Raw genomic sequence first — 12,431 nt, 5'->3', positions numbered from 1 at the left:
TAGACTGGATGTTGCATTTGCATTCATTATAGAAGTTAAGGTTTCCACCAGGTGGGAACTTGATTCTAATGATGTTCCTCTGTTGTATGCGTCAGGACTGCACTTTACCTTGCAACTAACAGAGACATTTCTCTTTCCTGACACTGTTCTGAATCTTAAGCATATTTTACCCTTGGACTTTCATCATTTAGATCTCGCTTTCTTGGAGCAAATCATGAGTGGCCTTGTGCAGTGATCATAAGACACAAAGTACATCAGAAAAAATGTATATGTTCATACCATGCAAAGAGACCCTGGCAGTTCCCCATGATTGATGGGGATTGGTCATGTTAGGGGTATGGCTATTGGGTCTGTGCACAGCATGGAACCACAAAAGCCAAAGCAATAAGGGGAGTATTGGGTCATGTCTACTATTCCCACCTCTCCTGAAACCTTGCAATAGCAGCTGCATGCCACCTACTTCATACTGGGGCAAAAAACTCCTTTTCTCATCCCCAGCCATTTTGTCATAGAATCATAGAATATCAGGGTTGGAAGGGACCTCAAGAGGTCATCTAGTCCAACCTCCTGCTCAAAGCAGGACCAATTCCCAACTAAATCATCCCAGCCAGGGCTTTGTCAAGCCGGGCCTTAAAAAACTCCAAGGAAGGAGACTCCACCACCTCCCTAGGTAACGCATTCCAGTGTTTCACCACCCTCCTGTGAAATAGTTTTTCCTAATATCCAACCTGGACCTCCCCCACTGCAACTTGAGACCACTGCTCCTTGTTCTGCCACCACTGAGAACAGCCGAGTCCATCCTCTTTGGAACCCCCCTTCAGGTAGTTGAAGGCTGCTATCAAATCCCCCTTCATTCTTCTCTTCTGGAGACTAAACAATCCCAGTTCCCTCAGCCTCTCCTCATAAGTCATGTGCTCCAGACCCCTAATCATTTTTGTTGCCCTCCGTTGGACTCTTTCCAATTTTTCCACATCCTTCTTGTAGTGTGGGGCCCAAAACTGGACACAGTATTCCAGATGAGGCCTCACCAATGTCGAATAAAAGGGAACGATCACGTTACTCGATCTGCTGGCAATGCTCCTACTTATACAGCCCAAAATGCCGTTAGCCTTCTTGGCAACAAGAGCACACTGTTGAATTATATCCAGCTTCCACTGTGACCCCTAGGTCCTTTTCTGCAGAACTGCTACCTAGCCATTCGGTCCCTAGTCTGTAGCAGTGCATGGGATTCTTCCGCCCTAAGTGCAGGACTCTGCACTTGTCCTTGTTGAACCTCATCAGGTTTTTTTTTGGCCCAATCCTCTAATTTGTCTAGGTCCCTCTGTATCCGATCCCTACCCTCTAGTGTATCTACCACGCCTCCTAGTTTAGTGTCATCTGCAAACTTGCTGAGAGTGCAGTCCACACCATCCTCCAGATCATTAATAAAGATATTAAACAAAACCAGCCCCAGGACCGACCCTTGGGGCACTCCGCTTGAAACCGGCTGCCAACTAGACATGGAGCCATTGATCACTACCCGTTGAGCCCGATGATCTAGCCAGCTCTCTATCCACCTTACAGTCCATTCATCCAGCCCATACTTCTTTAACTTGGCGGCAAGAATACTGTGGGAGACCGTATCAAAAGCTTTGCTAAAGTCAAGGAATAACACATCCACTGCTTTCCCCTCATCCACAGAGCCAGTTATCTCCTCATAGAAGGCAATTAGGTTAGTCAGGCACGACTTCCCCTTCGTGAATCCGTGCTGACTGTTCCTGATCACTTTCCTTTCCTCTAAATGTTTCATAATTGATTCCTTGAGGACCTGCTCCATGATTTTTCCAGGGACTGAGGTGAGGCTGACTGGCCTGTAGTTCCCTGGATCCTCCTCCTTCCCTTTTTTTAAAGATGGGCACTACATTAGCCTTTTTCCAGTCATCTGGGACCTCCCCCGATCGCCATGAGTTTTCAAAAATAATGGCTAATGGCTCTGCAATCTCACCCGCCAACTCCTTTAGCACCCTCGGATGCAGCGCATCCGGCCCCATGGACTTGTGCACATCCAGTTTTTCTAAATAGTCCCAAACCACTTCTTTCTCCACAGAGGGCTGGTCACCTTCTCCCCATACTGAACTGCCCAGTGCAACAATCTGGGAGCTGACCTTGTTCGTGAAGACAGAGGCAAAAAAATCATTGAGTACATTAGCTTTTTTCACATCCTCGGTCACTAGGTTGCCTCCCTCATTCAGTAAGGGGCCCACACTTTCCTTGATTTTCTTCTTGTTGCTAACATACCTGAAGAAACCCTTCTTGTTACTCTTAACATCTCTTGCTAGCTGCAACTCCAAGTGTGATTTGGCCTTCCTGATTTCACTCCTGCATGCCTGAGCAATATTTTTATACTCCTCCCTGGTCATTTGTCCAATCTTCCACTTCTTGTAAGCTTCTTTTTTGCGTTTAAGATCAGCAAGGATTTCACTGTTTAGCCAAGCAGGTCGCCTGCCATATTTACTATTCTTTCTATACATCGGGATGGTTTGTTCCTGCAACCGCAATAAGGATTCTTTAAAATACAGCCAGCTCTCTTGGACCCCTTTGCCCTTCATGTTATTCTCCCAGGGGATCCTGCCCATCTGTTCCCTGAGGGAGTCAAAGTCTGCTTTTCTGAAGTCCAGGGTCCGTATTCTGCTGCTCTCCTTTCTTCCTTGTGTCAGGATCCTGAACTCGACCATCTCATGGTCACTGCCTCCCAGGTTCCCATCCACTTTTGCTTCCCCTACTAATTCTTCCCTGTTTGTGAGCAGCAGGTCAAGAAAAGCTCTGCACCTAGTTGGTTCCTCCAGCACTTGCACCAGGAAATTGTCCCCTACACTTTCCAAAAACTTCCTGGATTGTTTGTGCACCGCTGTATTGCTCTCCCAGGAGATATCAGGGTGATTAAAGTCTCCCATGAGAACCAGGGCCTGCGATCTAGCAACTTCTGCCAGTTGCCAGAAGAAAGCCTTGTCCACCTCATCCCCCTGGTCAGGTGGTCTATAGCAGACTCCACGACATCACCCTTGTTGCTCACACTTCTCAACTTTATCCAGAGACTCTCAGGTTTTTCTGCAGTTTCATACCGGAGCTCTGAGCAATCATACTCCTCTCTTACATACAACGCAACTCCCCCACCTTTTCTGCCCTGCCTGTCCTTCCTGAACAGTTTTTATCATCCATGACAGTACTCCAGTCATATGAGTTATCCCACCAAGTCTCTGTTATTCCAATCGCATCATAGTTCCCTGACTGTGCCAGGACTTCCAGTTCTCCCTGCTTGTTTCCCAGGCTTCTTGCATTTGTGTATAGGCACTTAAGATAACTCATCGATCGTCCCTCTTTCTCAGCATGAGACAGGAGTCCTCTCCTCTTGCGCTCTCCTGCTTGTGCTTCCTCCCAGGATCCCATTTCCCCACTTACCTCAGGGCAAGTCATGCTTTCCTAGGCTGACAGTCCATTAATTTGGGCTGGCAGCTAAATTTCTTTCAAAAGTCAGTTTTCCCACCACATTCCCAAGTAGGATGCCAAGATATCTAATGGTCATGAGTGTGTAAAAAGTGTCATACCTTTGGGAAAGAGATCAGTTATGTGACTGGTACTAAAATATTTCTTGTTTTTCAGATTTCTGATGCTATAGAACACCTTCAGGAAGCACTGAAACTGTGCAAAGATGATATGAATTCACTTCATCTACTGGCTCTCCTTTTTTCAGCCCAAAAGCACTATCAGCATGCACTCGATGTCATCAACATGGCTCTCGCTGAGTACCCAGAGAGCTTTAGGTAAGTGATGTTTCTTGCATGTATTGTCTAAAATGGTTTGGTATCTCCAGCCATGAGATAACATCTGCCTAGCAGATCCCTCATTCGTACACAAGGGCCTGATTCCCAGCATTACTCTAGTTTTACACCAGTTGAACTCCATTGCAATTACACTGGTATAAAACTGGAGTAAATGTGAAACATTAGGCTCAATGTATGATTCTGTGTACTGTCTCAAGAGCCTTTCTGGTGGATTAATTATGTAATGGGTAAATCAGGGTTTATTTGATGTATTTGTCTTTGTATAATTTTTCTTACACGTGACTATCTGTACTTTTTCATATGCTTTTTTAATATAAATGTCGAATGAGCATGAGACAAATATAAAATTACCCCCTCTCAAATAGTTTGATATTTTGAAGAACTTCCTGGTTGAAGGGAAACTAATTTTAGGCTGTTGATAATTCTTCAGACTTTCACCATTTCTTTGAAACTTTTGTATGACCTGATTTGTGGGAATAGTCTAGTTTGGGAAGAAAGAAGGTTGTGTATTACAACATACAGCTGGAGGGAATGGCTTGGCTGTCTAAGACCCAAGTTTGAAATTACAGAGACTACTTGGAGTCATGGGTTCAAATTGCACCACTGTTGATTCAGCCTTTCATCCTTCTGAGGGAGACAAGTTGAGTTCCTTGTAGTTTATTATGTCCTGGCGTTTCAGATGAGATCTTAAAAACGGAGGTGTTGTCATTAAAGATACCATGCCATTTTTTGGTAGAGGTAGGGGCTGGTTCAATATATTGCTCCATTCAGAGCTTGCTTGTATTTCTCTGGGGGGGGGGGCTATATAGCTTGGGTGTTTTATCAGTTACTGCCTTTTGCAATTGACATTGGTATCCTTGCCTCATTCTTGAAGCTACTCAACACATGTCCAGAGTTGTAGCCTTCTGTGCACACCGTGTGATAGAGAAAGTGAACATTATAATTTTTGTTACTAAAGTTAATTCCTTCTACCAACACCTGTTCAATACATTCACATATGTATGGTTGAGCAGGGAAATACTGTAGTGGCTATCGTGGTATATCATGTTTTTTAAGATAGTTGTCATAATAAAGTCCTCATGCCTCTACAGACAGAGTCAATTGTTCCTAGGGAACTATGAACACTAGACGGTAGCTAAGATTAAGACTGCAGCAAAGACTACGCTATCCATTTTTGTTAGGAACAGACGATTTGCCATATCAGATCAGACAACTGCTTCATCTAATCCTGTATTCTACCTCCACCAGTGTCCAATGACTTACACTTCACAGGAAGGAAAAGAAACCAAACAAAACATGATGCACCTGGCCAGCTGTATAATGCTAAATCCGAGGGGGAAATTCCTTTGTGACCTCTGAGGCAAACAAATTACTCTGAAGCATAAGAATAGTATGTTCTCCTACCCTTCTGAGACTCCCTGGCTCAGTGTAGAGGGGCAGGCCCCCATAAGAGTGCCACATTCGTTTGGATGCGGGGGGGGGGGGGGAGGGAAGACAGTATGTATTAATGGAGAGTGGATAGTGAAAGCTGCAGGGCCTCAGACCCATCCCCACTCCTGCACACACTACAAACACACTGTCACATGACTTCTTAAAAGCAGCCCCCCCCCCCCCTTCACTCCCTGCGTCTGTTGAGCCCTAATGTAGCTGGCTGTGAGAACGGGTCTCATGTACAAGGGTGCAGGCTTAATGCCTGGCTTCTCTTCTTTGCTGCTCTGGCTCCCCCAGCTTTGTTGGCACCACTGGATGCCCCCACCCCAAGCAACATGTAGCTATCTGGTAAAGTTAGGGAATGGAGAGGGGGTAACAGAACCACCAGAAGGGGGTAGGAGAAGAGCCAGCAAAGAGAACAAAGTATAAGAAGAAAAAGGGGAAAAAATGTACAAAAGAGAAAGAGACAAGCCAGGCGGGAGGGACGAGGTGAGAAAAGGAGATACCAGAAAGAAAAAGAACAGAGAAAGGAGAGACCATGGCAACTGTGTTGGACATGGTGCAAGGGAACGGGGGTTTCCATCTGCCACTGCATCCCAAGGTGAATGAGCAGGAGCTTCAACATAAAAAAGTTGCTAATAACTGGTTTGGGTGAAATCTAGCCCATGGAAATGGAAGGAATTGAGGCTCCTGTGGCAAATAGAAAGATCGCACCATATTTACAGCTCTGACATCTGCAGCAGCACAGGAGCTGAAGCATTGATCTTTCGTGTTTACAATCCTCTGATGAAGTAGCTGGAACTGTGAAAGACTGACAGATGAATAGAGTATCCCAGTTGTATCTGCTAGAAGAATAATGTATCCCATCGAAGACTTGGATTATACACCAAAGCAATTATATAGAAAGAAAACCTTCCATTTGGACTGTTGCTAACTTTTCTAGTGGTTAAAGAAACAGATTATATCCAGACAGGCTTTATTGCTTTGTAAATATTATCCAAAGAGTGAGACCAAATTGCAGTGTAGATCTCTAGTTGCAATTGACTTGAAAGAAAACTAGTGATTTTTTTTTATACTATTGTTTGGGATGACTATGGAGTAATATGCAAAGTTAAACAAAAAGATTACAGGTTGGCATTAAAAACACCTGAAAATATTTCCAAATTTTCATTATTATGAACTGGGCAGCTCTGTAATGCCTTGGAGCTGCCTTTTTAATGATGGATGAATCCAGTAGGAAACAATCTGGTGTCATGTCTCAAGAAAGTAAAATCAAACCCTCATTAAGAGACACAGGATATCCCTGGAGCTCTGGATATGACAAAGTGTAAGTATTACCTCAGTATATATACTAAACAAAAAGAATAAATAATACATAAAAAATAAAGGAGTTACCTAACAAGAACTATGGAAATTTCCTGCTGTTTCCTGTGTCTCTGGCTGCGCTCTGATTTTCCTACCTTGATGTATGTAATTAGGCTGTCTGTGTAGCTGCTTCCTGCTCTTCAATTTTATACTGATTGTTTTCATGTACATAGAACATTTAAAAAAAAAATCACTAGTAAGGTATTTATCATTATCCTGGGCATACCTGGCTAGAAATATGGAATGGAACAGCCCCACTAACCCTTTTAGGGAGTCCTGGACCTGTGAAAAGGTCATAGTTAGGACTTAAGGGGTGAAAGAATACTCCATATGTTTTGGTGTGGGAAGAAGGGCCTATGTTTATGAGGCCTACAAATTCTGGGCCCCATGCAGTCTTCCCTGCTCACAAACAGGGAAGAATTAATAGGAGAAGCAAAAGTGGATAGGAACCTGGGAGGCAGTGACCATGAGATGGTCAAGTTCAGGATCCTGACACAAGGAAGAAAGAAGAGCAGCAGAATACGGACCCTGGACTTCAGAAAAGCAGACTTTGACTCCTTCAGGGAACTGATGGGCAGAATCCCCTAGGAGAATAACATGAGGGGGGAAAGCAACAGAGGGTCTTGTGGCACCTTTGAGACTAACAGAAGTATTGGGAGCATAAGCTTTCGTGGGTAAGAACCTCACTTCTTCTTGCATCTGAAGAAGTGAGGTTCTTACCCACGAAAGCTTATGCTCCCAATACTTCTGTTAGTCTCAAAGGTGCCACAGGACCCTCTGTTGCTTTTTACAGATTCAGACTAACACGGCTACCCCTCTGATACATGAGGGGGAAAGGAGTCTAGGAGAGCTGGCTGTATTTTAAAGAATCCTTATTGAGGCTGCAGGAACAAACCATCCCGATGTGTAGAAAGAATAGTAAATATGGCAGGCGACCAGCTTGGCTAAACAGTGAAATCCTTGAAGATCTTAAACACAAAAAAGAAGCTTACAAGAAGTGGAAGAAGTCAGGAAGGCCAAGTCACACTTGGAGTTGCAGCTAGCAAGGGATGTTAAGAGTAACAAGAAGGGTTTCTTCGGGTTTCTTTCTTTAGCAACAGGAAGAAGGTCAAGGAAAGTGTGGGCCCCTTACTGAATGGGAGAGGCAACCTAGTGATAAAGGATGTGGAAAAAGCTAATGTACTCAGTGCTTTTTTTTGTCTCTGTCTTAATGAACAAGGTCAGCTCCCAGACTACTGCACAGTATGTGGAGAAAGAAGTGGTGCAGGACTATTTAGAAAAGCTGGACGAGCACAAGTCCATGGGGCTGGATGCGCTGCATCCGAGGGTGCTAAAGGAGTTGGCAGATGTGATCACAGAGCCATTGGCCATTATCTTTGAAAACTCATGGTGATCAGGGGGAGGTCCCGGATGACTGGAAAAAGGCGAATGTAGTGCCCATCTTTAAAAAAGGGAAGGAGGAGAATCCGTGAAACTACAGGCCAGTCAGCCTCACTTCAGTCCCTGGAAAAATCATGGGGCAGGTCCTCAAGGAATCAATTTTGAAGTACTTCGAGGAGAGGAAAGTGATCAAGAATAGTCAGCATGGATTCATCAAGGGCAAGACCTACCTGACTAACCCAATTGCCTTCTATGATGAGATAACTGGCTCTGTGGATGAGGGGAAAGCATTGGACGTGCTATTCCTTGACTTTAGCAAAGCCTTTGATACGGTCTCCCACAGTATTCTTGCCAACAAGTTAAAGAAATATGGGCTAGATGAATGGACTATAAGGTGGATAGAAAGCTGGCTAGATAATCGGGCTCAACAGGTAGTGATTAATGGCTCCATGTCTAGTTGGCAGCTAGTATCAAGTGGAGTGTCCAAAGGGTCGGTTCTGTGGCCGGTTTTGTTCAATATCTTCATTAATGATCTGGAAGATGGCATGGATTTGCACCCTCAGCAAGTTTACAGATGACACTAAACTGGGTGGAGTGGTAGATACGCTGGAGGGTAGGGACAGGATACAGAGGGACCTAGACAATTTAGAGGATTGAGCCTAAAGAAACCTGATGAGGTTCAACAAGGACAAGTGCAGAGTCCTGCACTCAGGACGGAAGAATCCCATGCACTGCTACAGACTAGGGACCGAGTAGCTCAGCAGCAGTTCTGCAGAAAAGGACCTCGGGGTTACAGTGGACGAGAAGCTGGATATGAGTCAACAGTGTGCCCTTGTTGCCAAGAAGGCTAACGGCATTTTGGGCTGTATAAGTAGGAGCGTTGCCAGTAGATTGAGGGACGTGATCATTTTCGTCTATGCAGCATTGGCGAGGCCTCATCTGCAGTACTGTGCCCAGTTTTGGGCCCCACACTACAAGAAGGATGTGGAAAAATTGGAAAGAGTCCAGGAGAGGGCAACAAAAATGATTAGGGGGCTGGAGCACATGATTTATGAGTAGAGGCTGAGCTAACAGGGATTATTTAGTTTGCAGAGGAGAAGAATGAGGGGGGATTTGATAGCTGCTTTCAACTACCTGAAAGGGGAGTGTAACAGTGTATCCCATAAGGCTTTATCGGGGGGTGCTCATAAATGTATGTATGATATAACTGGAATAGGGTTTTTCTACATATGCCATGTAACATATCTATGTAAAGGTTACGATCTACTGGTTATGTTCATCCTAGTTGTATGCAGGCACCATTTGTGTGTTCAAAGTTATGAACATTGGCGGTATAATTGCGTGATTTCTAAGTAGCCTTAATTAGAACATTTGGTCACTTCTTGGGAAATGAATGTGCAACTTAAGTGTTCAATCAGGAAGCACTTAACAGACAAAAGAGCTTGGAAGACTCCAATCCACATAAGAAGTCTACCTGAGGATGTTCAAGGTAGCATGTGGGTAATGGCTGCTACCTGCAAGTTCTGAGTCATGCATGGGCATGTGACTTGTCCATGTGATTCCGAATCTCTAGTTTGTGACTGGACTCTGCACGGGGTGAGGAGGGGGTCTCCACCCACAAGAGAAAGTCTATTTAAACCCCTGGGAGACCTCTCAATTTGGCTTCAGATGGCTAAAGAAGGAGCCTCTCTATCCCCCCCAGGATACTTGAAGGAAACTGGAACAAAGGACAGTAACTACAGGGGTTGTGAGTGATTGCTGGACCCAGGCTAAAAGGAGATTAGCCTGTAAAAGGGAGCATTCTGGAACTGGTGAGGATCTTATCTGTATTTAGTTTGATTAGACCTAGATTTGTGCATTTTCTTTTATTTTGCTTGGTAACTTACTTTGTTCTGTCTGTTACTACTTGGAACCATTTAAATCCTACTTTCTGTATTTAATAAAATCACTTTTTACTTATTAATTAACTCAGAGTATGTATTAATACCTGGGGGAGCAAACAACTGTGCATATCTCTCTATCAGTGTTATAGAGGGCGAACAATTTATAAATCGTAAAACAGATTTATTTGGGTTCAGACCCCATGGGGAGTTGGGCATCTGAGTGTTAGACAAGCACACTTCTGTGAGCTGTTTTCAGGTAAACCTTCAGCTTTGAGGCAAGTAATTCAGACTCTGGGTCTTTGTTGAAGCAGACGGGAGTGTCCGGTTCAGCAAGACAGTGTGCAGGAGTACTGAGCTGGCAGGGAAACAGGAGCAGGGGTTGTCTTGGCACATCGGGTGGCAGCTCCCAGGGGGGGTTCTGTGATCCAACCTGTCATAGGGGGTTCCAAAGAGGATGGATCTAGACTGTGCTCAGTGGTAGCAGATAGTAGAACAAGAAGTAATGATCTCAAGCTGCAGTGGGGGAGGTTTAGGTTGGATATTAGGAAAAACTATTTCACTAGGAGGGTGGTGAAGCACTGGAATGGGTTATCTAGGGAGGTGGTGGAATCTCCTTCCTTAGAAGTTTTTAAGGTCAGGCTTGACAAAGCCCTGGCTGGGATGATTTAGTTGGGGATTAGTCCTGCTTTGAGCAGGGGGTTGGACTAGGTGACCTCCTGAGGTCTCTTCCAACCCTGATATTCTATGATTCCTCCTGTGCAAAAAGGGCTCTTACCAGGTCTGAAAAACCAGTTGTAGTCACAACAGTTTTGAATTAAATGTATCAAGTACTGGGTGCCCCAATATTTGCTCAGCTCTATCAAGTAATTGCTGGCGGAAGCATGTTGGGAATTGTAGCTCTACATTCGCTTTCTAAAATTTCATATCAAAGCAACTATCAATTTAAATAGTTTTGGTTTAATTTTTTTTGTCTTTGCAGAAATAGTTACTGTGTACTTAATGCAAATATCTAAGCAGGCCAGGAAGCATCTAATGTATATCTTGGAGACTAGCAACAAGAAGGAAGTGTGTTTTGCATGGGAAATCATTTGTATTGTGGCAGCAGTCATGTGACTGTGCTTCTGACATAAAGGATAATAATAAAGTTGTTTGGGGCTTACCACAGCTAGCCTTCAAAATATGAAACACTGTACTAGATTAGAGGTGGTTTGATGACAGCAAATGCCCTTGGCTTCCCCACCACTACATTAATTTTATTAAGAACCTCTCTTATAATCCTCTGGTGAGATTTATTTGCTGTGGTCTGGTCCAGACTATAATTGAGGGAACAGCTACTCTATATTATTTAGGTAATTTCATTCCTCGGGTGTTATTTCTTACTACAGAGGAGGTGACATAAAAGGGGTGTTTGCAGATGCAAAGTCAGATGTGCTTCATTGGTTTGATTTTTTTAATACACGTGCATTGAAAACAAAATTCATGACTGGTCTGGGCAATAATATTGTGGGTGTTGGTTGCCAACTGTGTTCATACTGCTGAGTACAATAGGTAGAAGTATTCCTTTGGTTCTAGACCATCACAGTGACTGAGGCGTGATCTACACTTAACACCTATATTGGCATGGATGATCTGTCAGGGGAGTGAAAAAATCACACTTCCTAGCTGCATAGCTGTGCTGGCTTAACCCCTAGAGTCAATGCAGCTATTCCATCAGAAAAGTGCTTCTGTCAGCATAGCTAATATTGTTTGGGGAGGTAGTGTTCCTTTATGGGCAGAAAAACTCCTATTGATGTACGCTGTGTCTATACTGGGGGCTGTGCTGGCATAGCTATGCCAGTGTAGGCTCTGTAGCATAGACATAGCTGAGGGATAATTATCCCTGAAATAAAATGAATCAGCTAGATCATAAACTCATGGCTTAGGCTAGGTCTGCACACAGTTTTGGTATCTTGGTAACAGTGTTGATTGTGCTGTGATTATTATTTATTTATTTTATTTTACTGATACAGTTGTATTGATACAACCCCGAGTGTGGATGCAGTAACGCGTGTACAAAGATGCCTTATTCTGGTATATCTTATTCTGCTTCCAGTGTGACCAGTATAAAACACCTTTCTACTGGTAGGACTGTGTCCACTCTAGGGGTATTGTACCACTTTAACTATACCAGCATAGTTAAAATGGTACACGTTTTGTGTGTAGACAAGGCCTTAGCACATCAGATCATTATATTTGTATGGCTACAATTTGTCATTCCCCAGGCACAATGAAGCACTGGGACAACTTGAGCCTGGTCCTGGAGATGAAAGTTTGCTACAGTTTTCACATTATTGTACTGCATTTTTTGATTCCTCCAGATGCAAGTCCTGAGGAGTCAAGGTGGGGCTGAAAGAACTTTAAAGCCTCAGCACTTGAACATACTAGATACATTTATAAATAGAATGTGAAAACTGCTAAGGGAAGTTTCTACAAACTGACTCATTATAGTGGCATGTTTTCTACATAGCAGTTGTAGGTGACCTGCAGATTGTTTTGATTTTTCAATGTATTA

The 12,431-nt window shown here is 43.8% G+C and overlaps 1 protein-coding gene across 1 annotated transcript in view; it reads left to right on the top strand.

Moving 5' to 3' along the window:
* TTC7A (tetratricopeptide repeat domain 7A) overlaps nucleotides 1–12,431 on the top strand; it is a 304,003-nt gene that overhangs the window by 131,122 nt on the left and 160,450 nt on the right. The window contains exon 15 of the mRNA XM_054022426.1: nucleotides 3,640–3,800. Within this exon, the coding sequence (XP_053878401.1) occupies nucleotides 3,640–3,800 (161 nt within the window). The remainder of the gene's footprint in view (nucleotides 1–3,639; nucleotides 3,801–12,431) is intronic.

The sequence above is a fragment of the Malaclemys terrapin genome, chromosome 3 (assembly GCF_027887155.1).
Source record: "Malaclemys terrapin pileata isolate rMalTer1 chromosome 3, rMalTer1.hap1, whole genome shotgun sequence".
Lineage (NCBI taxonomy): Eukaryota > Metazoa > Chordata > Testudines > Emydidae > Malaclemys > Malaclemys terrapin.
Note: the sequence above shows the minus strand (reverse complement) of the source record. Positions and strands in the feature narration are given on the sequence as shown.